This window comes from Dendrobates tinctorius, unplaced genomic scaffold (assembly GCF_039654945.1).
Source record: "Dendrobates tinctorius isolate UK_male_01 unplaced genomic scaffold, ASM3965494v1 ptg000143l, whole genome shotgun sequence".
In the NCBI taxonomy this organism is placed as follows: Eukaryota; Metazoa; Chordata; class Amphibia; order Anura; family Dendrobatidae; genus Dendrobates; species Dendrobates tinctorius.
In genome coordinates this window covers 8,678,638-8,696,260 of record NW_027361810.1, presented here as the reverse complement: position 1 = coordinate 8,696,260, position 17,623 = coordinate 8,678,638, and the positions used below count along the sequence as shown (strand labels likewise).

The following is a 17,623-nucleotide window of genomic DNA, read 5'->3' as shown; positions in this document are numbered from 1 at the left end:
ATTTTTACACCTGCGGATTGCTATAATGGAGCAGGTGGAAAACGCTGCGGAATCCGCACAAAGAATTGACATGCTGCGGATTCAAATCCATTGCGGTTTCTGTGTGGAATTTTCCGCAGCATGTGCAGAGTGTTTTTTTTACTTTACATTGAATATAACGGTACTACACACTGCAGGAGAATCTGCTGCAGATCCGCAGAAGAATCCGCAACATGTGCACAGACCCTTAATGTGTTGGCGTGAACTTCTTGGGAGCTGCTGGATATAACTTTATCTACTTGGTCCATGGGAAAATCCAAAAGGGACATCCAACTGAGCAGAAAAAGATCGGCTGCATCTGCGGCTTTTGCTGAAAATTTCACCCCATGCTGCAAAGAAAAGAAACCTGCAGCGTAAACTGACAACAAGTTGCAATTTCAAAACCAGCACCTCAGGAGAATTTCTGAATTTACTTTTTTATTTTTTCAGTCTTTGCTTCAGTAGCAGTAAATACATTAAAGTGTTTTTTAGACATCCACCGAGATCTCAGAATCCCCCTAAGATTCAGCTCTGATCAAAGAAAATCTGTCCCTTAAGGAGGAAGTTCCTGGTTATTTACATAAAGCTTAATCACAGCAGAATCTACTTTGCCTCTTCGCTTGGAAACAGGAATTTTACCAATCACTGACAACAAGCAGAGGTTGAAAACCCCAACTCTGTCTCCCCTCCTATTCACAAAGTGAAAGGTTTGTCACAATGTATCGAATCACGAGGGAGATTTGTGCTGCAGTTGTTGCTTAGTCCAGAGGACACATTGTAACGAGCTGCAGCTGTGGTTCTATTACAGTTGACACAGTGTATTTATGCAGCGTCAATCCCGCAGCGTCCAGCTGTCACAGCATAGTGGATAAATCCCATGCCCACTATGTGTCCAGAGACGCCCGCAGCTCACCGGTGGAGACGGACATGAGGCGCGTCTCTCCAGACTGCAGCATGTCAGTTTCTCTTCTGGAGACGCAACATCAATAGAATGTATTGGACGCGGTGAATCCGCACGGATCAGTGATCACAGAGGAGTCACCTGCGCTCAATAGAAGGCAGAGTTTTGGATGCAGCGAATATACGCTGGAAAGAAAGAAAGAAAATTACAATTCGAGAGTAATCATCGTGGACCCCTTTCGATTTTGGATCTTCTCTGTGCAGTTGAGCAAACAGATTAACAGGAGCAGATTCCAAAGGCCACGTCAGCAGTCCGTGGTTGTCAGACCAAAGCCCCGAGAACCTCCCCCTACCTGCAAAAAGGTCTCAGTGCATCGCGGCCCAACAAGGACGTCTTGCTGATCTACGAGAGGCAGAAGTGGTGCCTGGGATGCCAGACAGGTGCCTGGACCACCGACGCGGCCTCTGCACCACCGACGCGGCCTCTGCACCACCGACGCGGCCTCTGCACCACCGACGCGGCCTCTGCACCAGGGGTCTGCAAATCTTTTTGCTCGACTATAATATTCAGGTCAGAGCTTTATGGGTTGCATTGCTGGAGCTCCGAAGAGTCAGACGTCAGCGCCCCAACCTCAGAGGTCAGCTGACCCATGCGACAGGAGACACACCTGCTCCTTTAAGAAACGTTCCGCACCAATTTGGATCTTACTACCTTTTATCAGACTTTATGATCTTCTCGCTGCCCACAAATGTCATCACATATCTAGGTTTGGAGCCGGCCACCCACCACACCGCCTCCACGGCTGACATTATTCTTCACAGTTTACTGTTTGCACAAGCGCACCTTGTACTGTAAAGTCTGTGAATGGACACATTGTGACACACGTGAAAAAAAGATGCTGACCTAACAAAAAAAAAAAAAAAGAAAACAAAAAGCTGCGAGAACACTTGTCCTAGGAGAGTGGTGACTTTTCTGCCCTTTGCTCCTCAGCACTCGGCCCCCCGCTCTGTAATGTTACGGGGTCTCCACTTTGTGGCTGAGTTGCTGCGGTTCTTTCCTCTTCTCAATAATATCACTCACAGGTGATGGAGGACGAAATGGACGGACCTGTTACCCCGATGGCTCCTATTACAGGACCGCACTCGTATCAGGGAGCTCTGCATCCCCGGCCGATCTGTCACAAAAGCAAATGCTATGGCATGGCGGGGGTCCGGAGGTTATAAACCAGGGGTAATGGGGTCGGAGGTTATACATCGGGAGAAACAGGGGAAGAAGGAAAAAATATATTGCCAATTGGCCAATGAACACCATGCAACTGAGGACTGTGCCGAGATTCTCAGATCAGCTCCTGTCCCACATCACAGCTGAGTCATAGGAGGTGAGAACATAACTCTGCAGCGGGTGCTGACAACACCTCTCTTCACTTCACAGATTGATCATTAACACTGAAGCCTCAGGAGTCCGGAGTAGGTTCATCTACGGTAACACGAACCTTCACTGGTTAACACGGCTTATGCCACAGGAAAAAAGAACTATCACAATAAAACGATCTGGAGTTTACTAAGGGGTGGAAAACACTATTAAGAAGTCATCAGTAGTCAATAACACCCAGGGGATAACTTCCCCCTCTCATTGCACCAGCTGTAATGTGTGTACACAGTGACTGCACCAGCAGAATAGTGCGTGCAGCTCTGGGGTATAATACAGGATGTAACTCAGGATCAGTAATGTAATGTATGTACACAGTGACTGCACCAGCAGAATAGTGAGTGCAGCTCTGGAGTATAATACAGGATGTAACTCAGGATCAGTAATGTAATGTATGTACACAGTGACTGCACCAGCAGAATAGTGCGTGCAGCTCTGGGGTATAATACAGGATGTAACTCAGGATCAGTAATGTAATGTATGTACACAGTGACTGCACCAGCAGAATAGTGAGTGCAGCTCTGAGGTATAATACAGGATGTAACTCAGGATCAGTAATGTAATGTATGTACACAGTGACTGCACCAGCAGAATAGTGAGTGCAGCTCTGGAGTATAATACAGGATGTAACTCAGGATCAGTAATGTAATGTATGTACACAGTAACTGCACCAGCAGAATAGTGAGTGCAGCTCTGGAGTATAATACAAGATGTAACTCAGGATCAGTAATGTAATGTATGTACACAGTGACTGCACCAGCAGAATAGTGAGTGCAGCTCTGGAGTATAATACAGGATGTAACTCAGGATCAGTAATGTATGTACACAAGGACTGCACCAGCAGAATAGTGAGTGCAGCTCTGGAGTATAATACAGGATGTAACTCAGGATCAGTAATGTAATGTATGTACACAGTGACTGCACCAGCAGAATAGTGAGTGCAGCTCTGGAGTATAATACAGGATGTAACTCGGGATCAGTAATGTATGTACACAGTGACTGCACCAGCAAAATAGTGAGTGTAGCTCTGGAGTATAACAGGATGTAACTCAGGATCAGTAATGTATGTACACAAGGACTGCACCAGCAGAATAGTGAGCGCAGCTCTGGGGTATAATACAGGATGTAACGCAGGATCAGTAATGTATGTACACAGTGACTGCACCAGCAGAATAGTGAGTAAAGAGCTGGAGTATAGTACAGGATGCAACTCAGGATCAGTAACGTAATGTATGTACACAGTGACTGCACCGGCAGAATAGTGAGTGCAGCTCTGGGGTATAATACAGGATGTAACTCAGGATCAGTAATGTATGTACACAGTGACTGCACCAGCAGAATAGTGAGTGCAGCTCTGGAGTATAATACAGGATGTAACTCAGGATCAGTAATGTAATGTATGTACACAGTGACTGCACCAGCAGAATAGTGAGTGCAGCTCTGGAGTATAATACAGGATGTAACTCAGGATCAGTAATGTAATATATGTATACAGTGACTGCACCAGCAGAATAGTGAGTGCAGCTCTGGAGTATAATACAGGATGTAACTCAGGATCAGTAATGTATGTACACAGTGACTGCACCTCTGGAGTATAATACAGGAGGTAACTCACTATATACATTACTTATCCTGAATTGATCCCAACACAAATGTAGTAATGTAGATTTGGAAATTCAAAAAGATTAAGAGTTTCAGTACAGGTGACCTGGGACATGAGATCTCTGTTTGCTGTCAGTCCCTGTACTTACTGTATGCAATACTTGTGGTGCCCCTGAGAGTTCAGTCGCCACAGAGGTACTGCACCTCAACCAGAGGTGTGGTATCCCACTTCCCAGGTAAGTTGGAGGCATCCGACAGTACTGTTACACTTGAACCCAACACAGAACCTAGAGCAGCAGGGCACCCTGGATGAATCGTATGGGAGGAGGATCTCAACCCTGCCTGGGTGTTAAAGGGTACTGGGAGGTGGGTGGAGCTTGAAGGTTAGTAGGAGCTTTCGATAGAACAGTCTTCCTGTAGGGGAAGAGGTGAACAGACCTGTGTGGAGCAGCTCCTGGTCAGAGAAGTTGCCAGGAAGGAAAGGAAGAGAAGAAAGCTCCCTGTAGAGGGAAGGGATCCTAGAGGCACGGAGCAGCGGCCATACCGCTCGTGGGGCTTGTTCCACGCTGACAGACATCGGGTGGAGGGATCAGGTTGCAGAGGGGTAACGGCCCTCTGGTCCAGTGGGAACAATCATCAGACTCAGCTGGCAAGCTGGAGGTGAAGGCACCTTTAGGTACTTCAGCCACGAGCCACAGTTATCTTCTCCGGAAAGGCAGCCATAAGGGAGCAAGGGAACACAGTGAGGACGTTACCCGACAAGGGCCGCGGCTGCTGGCCTGGGACACTGACTGTGAGGTGTTGGGAAGGAAGAGGTGAGAAATCAACACAGTGAAACGGCCAGGAAAGGCACATACTGAAGGGAGTGCTGGAAAGGTGTGCTTCATCTGCCTGGGAGTTGACAGAGCCCCTCATCTGGAGGACATGGCACCAAGCGGGCACCAGAACTGTGAGGAAAGCTTTGGAACTGCACCCAGCTGTGTCCTCTGAATTCTTTCTGCAACACCCACTCTGCACTGCTACATCTATCATCATCAAATACAACATCTTTTCTATCACCACTACCCTGGGGCAACAGCACTGCCTCTGGAGAGCTCTTCCAACTCTGCTGCATCACACCATCAGTCCCAGAGGATCTACATGCAGCGCTGGTCACCTCTGACCAGAAACCACAGCTGGCGTCACAAACACTTATTACAAACTCTTTATTTTTCCCCTGTAAATATCCCCTTTTATTGGACGCCCAGTGCTACGGAACGGGTCACCGCCGCCACTGTGACACTGCCCCTTTAAGAAGCGGCCCGGTACAGGGTGTCCCCACTGCCCTGGTGGGCGCTCCATACTTCTCACAGCTGGGGGTTTGTTACAATTCCATCAGGCCTAGAATTGTTTGTAGAAAGCACAGACTGATGAACTACAACAATCATGGCAGATTTGAACGATGGAGAAACTTTAATCCCCTGTGGTCAGTGCGGGGTCACTGGCATGTCCCTGGTGGTCACCAGCAGTGCGATTACACAATGTGGGGGGCTCCGTCTCTGCACATTGCTGTGGCTTCACAGTCACGATGTGACCATTGTCCGGACCGTGTGACCGCCACAATGCAGCCTCTGTGCAGATCATCGCTCCCTTCCAGCCTCACAAGACACTTTCAGTTCACATTAACCCTTCGCTCTGCTGCCCAAGGCAAAATTCTGCAAAGGAGAATAGACTTCGCAATCTGATGAGACATTTGTCGGTCGCATTACTGAGGGTTCTGCAGAACATTGCACTCCGAGCAGAAACCTACAGGTCTACTGGGCATCGTGCAGAACGGCCACAGCCTGCTGGACAGGATACTCTGCAGAGCATCACACAGAGCCACGACCAGAATGTAGCACATTGCCAGGTACTCGCACCGGCGTTTCAGGGGGAGAATAGGCAGAATACTTCAGGATCTGCAGAACATTGCAAAGTACAACTTGGCGCAGCTTACCACTGTATACTGTCAGTCTGCAGAACATTGCACCTCTTCAGATCTCCAAGTAGAGCAAGGTATCTATGTAATCTGCACAACATTGCTTTACACCAACCCATCTACCCCAACACTGCCATAATGTAACCTGCAGAGCATCGCACCGCCATATATAGAGCAGCAATACTAGAATGTAACCTGCAGAGCATCGCACCGCGATATATCGAGCAGCATTACTAGAATGTAACCTGCAGAGCATCGCACCGCGATATATCGAGCAGCATTACTAGAATGTAACCTGCAGAGCATCGCACCGCGATATATCGAGCATTACTAGAATGTAACCTGCAGAGCATCGCACCGCGATATACCGAGCAGCATTACTAGAATGTAACCTGCAGAGCAGCGCACCGCGATATATCGAGCAGCATTACTAGAATGTAACCTGCAGAGCAGCGCACCGCGATATATCGAGCAGCATTACTAGAATGTAACCTGCAGAGCATCGCACCGCGATATATCGAGCAACATTACTAGAATGTAACCTGCAGAGCATCGCACCGCGATATATCGAGCAGCATTACTAGAATGTAACCTGCAGAGCATCGTACCGCGATATATCGAGCAGCATTACTAGAATGTAACCTGCAGAGCATCGCACCGCGATATATCGAGCAGCATTACTAGAATGTAACCTGCAGAGCATCGCACCGCGATATATCGAGCAACATTACTAGAATGTAACCTGCAGAGCATCGCACCGCGATATATCGAGCAGCATTACTAGAATGTAACCTGCAGAGCATCGTACCGCGATATATCGAGCAGCATTACTAGAATGTAACCTGCAGAGCATCGCACCGCGATATATCGAGCAGCATTACTAGAATGTAACCTGCAGAGCATCGCACCGCGATATATCGAGCAGCATTACTAGAATAACCTGCAGAGCATCGCAACGTGATATATAGAGCAGCATTACTAGAATGTAACCTGCGAGCATCGCACCGTGATATATCGAGCAGCATTACTAGAATGTAACCTGCAGAGCATCGCACCGCGATATATCGAGCAGCATTACTAGAATGTAACCTGCAGAGCAGCGCACCGCGATATATCGAGCAGCATTACTAGAATGTAACCTGCAGAGCATCGCACCGTGATATATAGAGCAGCATTACTAGAATGTAACCTGCAGAGCAGCGCACCGTGATATATAGAGCAGCATTACTAGATGTAATCTGCAGAGCATCGCACTGTGATATATAGAGCAGCATTACTAGAATGTAATCTGCAGAGCATTGCACCGTGATATATAGAGCAGCATTACTAGATGTAATCTGCAGAGCATCGCACTGTGATATATAGTGCAGCATTACTAGATGTAATCTGCAGAGCATTGCACCGTGATATATAGAGCAGCATTACTAGATGTAATCTGCAGAGCATCACACTGTGATATATAGTGCAGCATTACTAGATGTAATCTGCAGAGCATCGCACTGTGATATATAGAGCAGCATTACTAGATGTAATCTGCAGAGCATCGCACTGTGATATATAGTGCAGCATTACTAGAATGTAATCTGAAGAGCATCGCACCGTGATATATAGTGCAGCATTACTAGAATGTAAGCTGCATCGCACCGTGATATATAGTGCAGCATTACTAGATGTAATCTGCAGAGCATCGCACTGTGATATATAGTGCAGTACTACTAGATGTAATCTGCAGAGCATTGCACCGTGATATATAGAGCAGCATTACTAGATGTAATCTGCAGAGCATCGCACTGTGATATATAGTGCAGCATTACTAGATGTAATCTGCAGAGCATCGCACTGTGATATATAGTGCAGCATTACTAGATGTAATCTGCAGAGCATCGCACTGATATATAGTGCAGCATTACTAGATGTAATCTGCAGAGCATCGCACTGTGATATATAGAGCAGCATTACTAGATGTAATCTGCAGAGCATCGCACTGTGATATATAGTGCAGCATTACTAGAATGTAATCTGAAGAGCATCGCACCGTGATATATAGTGCAGCATTACTAGAATGTAAGCTGCATCGCACCGTGATATATAGTGCAGCATTACTAGATGTAATCTGCAGAGCATCGCACTGTGATATATAGTGCAGCATTACTAGATGTAATCTGCAGAGCATCGCACTGTGATATATAGAGCAGCATTACTAGATGTAATCTGCAGAGCATCGCACTGTGATATATAGTGCAGCATTACTAGAATGTAATCTGAAGAGCATCGCACTGTGATATATAGAGCAGCATTACTAGATGTAATCTGCAGAGCATCGCACTGTGATATATAGTGCAGCATTACTAGAATGTAATCTGAAGAGCATCGCACCGTGATATATAGTGCAGCATTACTAGAATGTAATCTGAAGAGAATCGCACCGTGATATATAGTGCAGCATTACTAGAATGTAAGCTGCATCGCACCGTGATATATAGTGCAGCATTACTAGATGTAATCTGCAGAGCATCGCACTGTGATATATAGTGCAGCATTACTAGATGTAATCTGCAGAGCATCGCACTGTGATATATAGAGCAGCATTACTAGATGTAATCTGCAGAGCATCGCACTGTGATATATAGTGCAGCATTACTAGAATGTAATCTGAAGAGCATCGCACCGTGATATATAGTGCAGCATTACTAGAATGTAATCTGCAGAGCATCGCACTGTGATATATAGTGCAGCATTACTAGATGTAATCTGCAGAGCATTGCACCGTGATATATAGAGCAGCATTACTAGATGTAATCTGCAGAGCATCGCACTGTGATATATAGTGCAGCATTACTAGAATGTAATCTGAAGAGCATCGCACTGTGATATATAGTGCAGCATTACTAGAATGTAATCTGAAGAGCATCGCACCGTGATATATAGTGCAGCATTACTAGAATGTAAGCTGCATCGCACCGTGATATATAGTGCAGCATTACTAGATGTAATCTGCAGAGCATCGCACTGTGATATATAGTGCAGCATTACTAGATGTAATCTGCAGAGCATTGCACCGTGATATATAGAGCAGCATTACTAGATGTAATCTGCAGAGCATCGCACTGTGATATATAGTGCAGCATTACTAGAATGTAATCTGAAGAGCATTGCACCGTGATATATAGAGCAGCATTACTAGATGTAATCTGCAGAGCATCGCACTGTGATATATAGTGCAGCATTACTAGAATGTAATCTGAAGAGCATCGCACCGTGATATATAGTGCAGCATTACTAGAATGTAAGCTGCATCGCACCGTGATATATAGTGCAGCATTACTAGATGTAATCTGCAGAGCATCGCACTGTGATATATAGTGCAGCATTACTAGATGTAATCTGCAGAGCATTGCACCGTGATATATAGAGCAGCATTACTAGATGTAATCTGCAGAGCATCGCACTGTGATATATAGTGCAGCATTACTAGAATGTAATCTGAAGAGCATCGCACCGTGATATATAGTGCAGCATTACTAGAATGTAAGCTGCATCGCACCGTGATATATAGTGCAGCATTACTAGATGTAATCTGCAGAGCATCGCACTGTGATATATAGTGCAGCATTACTAGATGTAATCTGCAGAGCATTGCACCGTGATATATAGAGCAGCATTACTAGATGTAATCTGCAGAGCATCGCACTGTGATATATAGTGCAGCATTACTAGATGTAATCTGCAGAGCATCGCACTGTGATATATAGTGCAGCATTACTAGATGTAATCTGCAGAGCATCGCACCGTGATATATAGTGCAGCATTACTACAATGTAATCTGAAGAGCATCGCACCGTGATATATAGTGCAGCATTACTAGATGTAATCTGCAGAGCATCGCACTGTGATATATAGTGCAGCATTACTAGAATGTAATCTGAAGAGCATCGCACTGTGATATATAGTGCAGCATTACTAGAATGTTATCTGAAGAGCATCGCACCGTGATATATAGTGCAGCATTACTAGATGTAATCTGCAGAGCATCGCACTGTGATATATAGAGCAGCATTACTAGATGTAATCTGAAGAGCATCGCACCGTGATATATAGTGCAGCATTACTAGATGTAATCTGCAGAGCATCGCACCGTGATATATAGAGCAGCATTACTAGATGTAATCTGCAGAGCATCGCACCGTGATATATAGAGCAGCATTACTAGATGTAATCTGAAGAGCATCGCACTGTGATATATAGAGCAGCATTACTAGATGTAATCTGAAGAGCATCGCACCGTGATATATAGTGCAGCATTACTAGATGTAATCTGCAGAGCATCGCACCGTGATATATAGAGCAGCATTACTAGATGTAATCTGAAGAGCATCGCACCGTGATATATAGTGCAGCATTACTAGATGTAATCTGCAGAGCATCGCACTGTGATATATAGAGCAGCATTACTAGATGTAATCTGCAGAGCATCGCACTGTGATATATAGAGCAGCATTACTAGATGTAATCTGCAGAGCATCGCACCGTGATATATAGTGCAGCATTACTAGATGTAATCTGCAGAGCATCGCACTGTGATATATAGAGCAGCATTACTAGATGTAATCTGCAGAGCATCGCACTGTGATATATAGTGCAGCATTACTACAATGTAATCTGAAGAGCATCGCACCGTGATATATAGAGCAGCATTACTAGATGTAATCTGAAGAGCATCGCACTGTGATATATAGTGCAGCATTACTAGATGTAATCTGAAGAGCATCGCACCGTGATATATAGTGCAGCATTACTAGAATGTAATCTGAAGAGCATCGCACCGTGATATATAGAGCAGCATTACTAGATGTAATCTGCAGAGCATCGCACTGTGATATATAGTGCAGCATTACTAGATGTAATCTGCAGAGCATCGCACTGTGATATATAGAGCAGCATTACTAGATGTAATCTGCAGAGCATCGCACTGTGATATATAGTGCAGCATTACTAGATGTAATCTGCAGAGCATCGCACTGTGATATATAGAGCAGCATTACTAGATGTAATCTGCAGAGCATCGCACTGTGATATATAGTGCAGCATTACTAGAATGTAATCTGAAGAGCATCGCACCGTGATATATAGTGCAGCATTACTAGAATGTAAGCTGCATCGCACCGTGATATATAGTGCAGCATTACTAGATGTAATCTGCAGAGCATCGCACTGTGATATATAGTGCAGCATTACTAGATGTAATCTGCAGAGCATCGCACTGTGATATATAGTGCAGCATTACTAGATGTAATCTGCAGAGCATCGCACTGTGATATATAGTGCAGCATTACTAGATGTAATCTGCAGAGCATCGCACTGTGATATATAGAGCAGCATTACTAGATGTAATCTGCAGAGCATCGCACTGTGATATATAGTGCAGCATTACTAGATGTAATCTGCAGAGCATCGCACTGTGATATATAGAGCAGCATTACTAGATGTAATCTAAAGAGCATCGCACTGTGATATATAGAGCAGCATTACTAGATGTAATCTGCAGAGCATCGCACTGTGATATATAGTGCAGCATTACTAGAATGTAATCTGAAGAGCATCGCACCGTGATATATAGTGCAGCATTACTAGAATGTAAGCTGCATTGCACCGTGATATATAGTGCAGCATTACTAGATGTAATCTGCAGAGCATCGCACTGTGATATATAGTGCAGCATTACTAGATGTAATCTAAAGAGCATCGCACTGTGATATATAGAGCAGCATTACTAGATGTAATCTGCAGAGCATCGCACTGTGATATATAGTGCAGCATTACTAGAATGTAATCTGAAGAGCATCGCACCGTGATATATAGTGCAGCATTACTAGAATGTAAGCTGCATTGCACCGTGATATATAGTGCAGCATTACTAGATGTAATCTGCAGAGCATCGCACTGTGATATATAGTGCAGCATTACTAGATGTAATCTGCAGAGCATTGCACCGTGATATATAGAGCAGCATTACTAGATGTAATCTGCAGAGCATCGCACTGTGATATATAGTGCAGCATTACTAGATGTAATCTGCAGAGCATCGCACTGTGATATATAGTGCAGCATTACTAGATGTAATCTGCAGAGCATCGCACTGTGATATATAGTGCAGCACTACTAGATGTAATCTGCAGAGCATCGCACTGTGATATATAGTGCAGCATTACTAGATGTAATCTGAAGAGCATCGCACTGTGATATATAGAGCAGCATTACTAGATGTAATCTGCAGAGCATCGCACTGTGATATATAGTGCAGCATTACTAGATGTAATCTGCAGAGCATTGCACCGTGATATATAGAGCAGCATTACTAGATGTAATCTGCAGAGCATCGCACTGTGATATATAGTGCAGCATTACTAGATGTAATCTGCAGAGCATCGCACTGTGATATATAGTGCAGCATTACTAGATGTAATCTGCAGAGCATCGCACTGTGATATATAGTGCAGCATTACTAGATGTAATCTGCAGAGCATTGCACCGTGATATATAGAGCAGCATTACTAGATGTAATCTGCAGAGCATTGCACCGTGATATATAGTGCAGCATTACTAGATGTAATCTGCAGAGCATCGCACTGTGATATATAGTGCAGCATTACTAGATGTAATCTGCAGAGCATCGCACTGTGATATATAGTGCAGCACTACTAGATGTAATCTGCAGAGCATCGCACTGTGATATATAGTGCAGCATTACTAGATGTAATCTGAAGAGCATCGCACTGTGATATATAGAGCAGCATTACTAGATGTAATCTGCAGAGCATCGCACTGTGATATATAGTGCAGCACTACTAGATGTAATCTGCAGAGCATCGCACTGTGATATATAGTGCAGCATTACTAGATGTAATCTGAAGAGCATCGCACTGTGATATATAGAGCAGCATTACTAGATGTAATCTGCAGAGCATCGCACCGTGATATATAGTGCAGCATTACTACAATGTAATCTGAAGAGCATCGCACCGTGATATATAGTGCAGCATTACTAGATGTAATCTGCAGAGCATCGCACTGTGATATATAGTGCAGCATTACTAGAATGTAATCTGAAGAGCATCGCACTGTGATATATAGTGCAGCATTACTACAATGTAATCTGAAGAGCATCGCACTGTGATATATAGTGCAGCATTACTAGATGTAATCTGCAGAGCATCGCACCGTGATATATAGGGCAGCATTACTAGATGTAATCTGCAGAGCATCGCACTGTGATATATAGTGCAGCATTACTAGATGTAATCTGAAGAGCATCGCACTGTGATATATAGAGTAGCATTACTAGATGTAATCTGCAGAGCATCGCACCGTGATATATAGAGCAGCATTACTAGATGTAATCTGAAGAGCATCGCACTGTGATATATAGAGCAGCATTACTACAATGTAATCTGAAGAGCATCGCACCGTGATATATAGAGCAGCATTACTAGATGTAATCTGCAGAGCATCGCACTGTGATATATAGTGCAGCATTACTAGATGTAATCTGCAGAGCATCGCACCGTGATATATAGGGCAGCATTACTAGATGTAATCTGAAGAGCATCGCACCGTGATATATAGTGCAGCATTACTAGATGTAATCTGAAGAGCATCGCACTGTGATATATAGTGCAGCATTACTAGAATGTAATCTGAAGAGCATCGCACCGTGATATATAGTGCAGCATTACTAGAATGTAGTCTGCAGAGAATCACACCAGCCACACTTAGCTCTGCAGAACATCACTTTTCCCATCACTGGACTGTTTCCATGTAATCTTCAGAGCATTGATCTTTACTGCTTCTTGCATTTCACCGTCCTGCACGCAGAGCATTGCACCTCCATCCTATCCAGAATGACAGTCAGACAAGAAAACAAGCCGTTACACTACATTTCCAGCTGGATCCACGTCCTTAGGAAGCGTCTCCGGTCTCACCCCTCCGCACTATGATGGGATGCAATGTAACCATGACCCTGCGGAACCGCGCGACACGCTGCAGCCATTTTGGTCACGTGACATGAAGGTCGTGGAGGTCACAGTGCAAGGTCACACGTAATGATGACCGTGCATCCGACCGAGTTATCTGAAATTAATAGCGACATCAAAACGCACAGAAAAATCTGTGCAGCGACTGCAGCGAGTTTGGGCTTCTTTACACGCAGCGGTTTTGCTACGTTTAGTTTTTTTTTTTTTTAAAAACTGCAACCAGTTGTTTAGATTTTTTACCCATTCAATGACCGCATGAAAAAACGCAGAGCACGCGGGGCGCAGAGCACGCGGGGCGCAGCCCATGCAGAGCACGCGGGGCGCAGAGCACGCGGGGCGCAGCCCATGCAGAGCACGCGGGGCGCAGAGCACGCGGGGCGCAGCCCATGCAGAGCACGCGGGGCGCAGAGCACGCGGGGCGCAGAGCACGCGGGGCGCAACCCACGCAGAGCACGCGGGGCGCAGAGCACGCGGGGAGCAGAGCACGCGGGGAGCAGAGCACGCGGGGAGCAGAGCACGCGGGGAGCAGAGCACGCGGGGAGCAGAGCACGCGGGGAGCAGAGCACGCGGGGCGCAGAGCACGCGGGGCGCAGAGCACACGAGGCGCAGAGCACGCGGGGCGCAGAGCACGCAGAGCACACGGGGCGCAGAGCACGCAGAGCACACGGGGCGCAGAGCACGCAGAGCACACGGGGCGCAGAGCACGCAGAGCACACGGGGCGCAGAGCACGCAGAGCACACGGGGCGCAGAGCACGCAGAGCACACGGGGCGCAGAGCACGCAGAGCACACGGGGCGCAGAGCACGCAGAGCACACGGGGCGCAGAGCACGCAGAGCACACGGGGCGCAGAGCACGCAGAGCACACGGGGCGCAGAGCACGCAGAGCACACGGGGCGCAGAGCACGCAGAGCACACGGGGCGCAGAGCACGCAGAGCACACGGGGCGCAGAGCACGCAGAGCACACGGGGCGCAGAGCACGCAGAGCACACGGGGCGCAGAGCACGCAGAGCACACGGGGCGCAGAGCACGCAGAGCACACGGGGCGCAGAGCACGCAGAGCACACGGGGCGCAGAGCACGCAGAGCACACGGGGCGCAGAGCACGCAGAGCACACGGGGCGCAGAGCACGCAGAGCACACGGGGCGCAGAGCACGCAGAGCACACGGGGCGCAGAGCACGCAGAGCACACGGGGCGCAGAGCACGCAGAGCACACGGGGCGCAGAGCACGCAGAGCACACGGGGCGCAGAGCACGCAGAGCACACGGGGCGCAGAGCACGCAGAGCACACGGGGCGCAGAGCACGCAGAGCACACGGGGCGCAGAGCACGCAGAGCACACGGGGCGCAGAGCACGCAGAGCACACGGGGCGCAGAGCACGCAGAGCACACGGGGCGCAGAGCACGCAGAGCACACGGGGCGCAGAGCACGCAGAGCACACGGGGCGCAGAGCACGCAGAGCACACGGGGCGCAGAGCACGCAGAGCACACGGGGCGCAGAGCACGCAGAGCACACGGGGCGCAGAGCACGCAGAGCACACGGGGCGCAGAGCACGCAGAGCACACGGGGCGCAGAGCACGCAGAGCACACGGGGCGCAGAGCACGCAGAGCACACGGGGCGCAGAGCACGCGGGGCGCAGAGCACGCAGAGCACGCAGAGCACACGGGGCGCAGAGCACGCAGAGCACACGGGGCGCAGCCCACACAATCTTCCTGCTGTATTTTTCATGCATTAAAAAAAAAACTGGTAATAAAAAGCCCTGTGCGAACGCTCCCCGACTGACCGTGAGAACACTCCCCGACCGCGGGAACGCTCCACCGAAAGCGGGAACGCTCCACCGACTGCATGAACGCTCCACCGACTGCATGAACGCTCCCCGACTGCATGAACGCTCCCCGACTGCATGAACGCTCCCCGACTGCATGAACGCTCCCCGACTGCATGAACGCTCCCCGACTGCATGAACGCTCCCCGACTGCATGAACGCTCCCCGACTGCATGAACGCTCCCCGACTGCATGAACGCTCCCCGACTGCATGAACGCTCCCCGACTGCATGAACGCTCCCCGACTGCATGAACGCTCCCCGACTGCATGAACGCTCCCTGACTGCATGAACGCTCCCTGACCGTGGGAACGCTCCCCGACTGCATGAACGCTCCCTGACCGTGGGAACGCTGCCTGACTGTATATTTTGGTATTGGAGGCGATCAATGACCCAATACACAGACTGCTGAGCCCCGGACGGAGGAATTATTGGATTTCCCATGAAGGTACCGAGTCATTCGGATCCGGCCTCTTCTGACAGACGGAGCATCTCGCTGTTATCGCCGCTCTGACCGGATGGACGGCGGAGACACTGGAGCCAACGACACCGGCAACGTGGAAGCGACAAACACAGCGCGGCGTCCCCACCCCCGGCCCCACTCACGCGATCCTGAAGAACGGCTTCTCGGTCCGGGCCATCAGTGTCCGCGGGAGACAACGACACCGGAGCCGGCGGAGGAGCAGCAGCAGCAAACCGCAGGAACAGCAGCAGCAGACGGCGGCGGCCAGGAGCAGCGCCGGCATCACCGCAGGTGCGCCACGCCCACTCCGCTCATCTACATAGCCACGCCCCCAGCTTCTGTCTCACCGCCGCTGGACGGAGGGAGAGAGCGGCCTCTACAGGACAAAGGCGGTAATGACGGGGGTTTTTATTATTATAATTATCATTATTATTATTATTATTATCATCATCATCATCATCATCAAATAACACTAATATTATTGTTGATTATTTATTGATTATAATCATAATAAAATACACTGATATAATTATTAATGAATTATTAAGGTTGCTATTATTATTTACACCAATATTACTGTTTTTTATTGTTACAATTATTACTATTTTTTATTATTGTTATTATCATCATTTTATTATTAAAAATAAGGTTATATTTCTTCTTACAATTAGTATTATTATCAAATTACATTATTATCAAATGTATACCCCTCCTCACATGTAAAGCGCCATGGAATAAATGGCGCTATAATAATAATAAATAATAATAATAATAATAATAATAATAAATACACTATTACACCAAAATTAGTGTTATAATTGTTATTATAGCCTCATGATTGTTGCTTTTATTATTTTTGTATTATCTCTAATATTAATATTTTATATGCACTAAAAATAAACAAGAACCGCCCCGCGCCCCAACTCCTGCCCTGTCTCATGGCGCTGCTACTGTGTGAATGGCTTGATAATAGCGTCCTCTGGTGGCCACGGTTTGTATTGACATCTACAAGGTATAATCTTACTGCCTTATTATCATCATCCAGGTGGAATAGGTGCAGGGTCGGCATTAGGGCGAGGCAAACTAGGCATTTGTTTAGGGTCCCCACTTCTCCAAGGGCCCCCAGCAGACCTCGCAGCCGCTATGGGGCCCACTGTGAGTCAGGGGGGCCTGGTGACAGCGGCAACTCAGGACCCCCCCTACATGCCTGGAATCTCACATTCAACGGAATAAGCATCTTACATGCCCTGGAGATTGTGGGTGCGGGGAAGATCCCGTTAACCCACACAGAAAACTATTACTATTAACCCCTTCATGACGGGGCAATTTTCCGTTTTTGCCCTTTTGCTTTTTCCTCCTCTTCATCCAAGGGCTATAGCTTTTTTTATCGCTCAGTCC

General features: G+C 47.3%; 1 protein-coding gene across 1 annotated transcript in view; it reads right to left on the bottom strand.

Moving 5' to 3' along the window:
* The window catches only part of LOC141049195 (probable hydrolase PNKD), a 98,841-nt gene extending 82,294 nt beyond the window's left edge, over positions 1-16,547 (bottom strand). The window contains exon 1 of the mRNA XM_073545387.1: positions 16,369-16,547. Within this exon, the coding sequence (XP_073401488.1) occupies positions 16,369-16,508 (140 nt within the window). The 5' untranslated portion in view covers positions 16,509-16,547. The remainder of the gene's footprint in view (positions 1-16,368) is intronic.
* Positions 16,548-17,623: the final 1,076 nt, after the last annotated feature.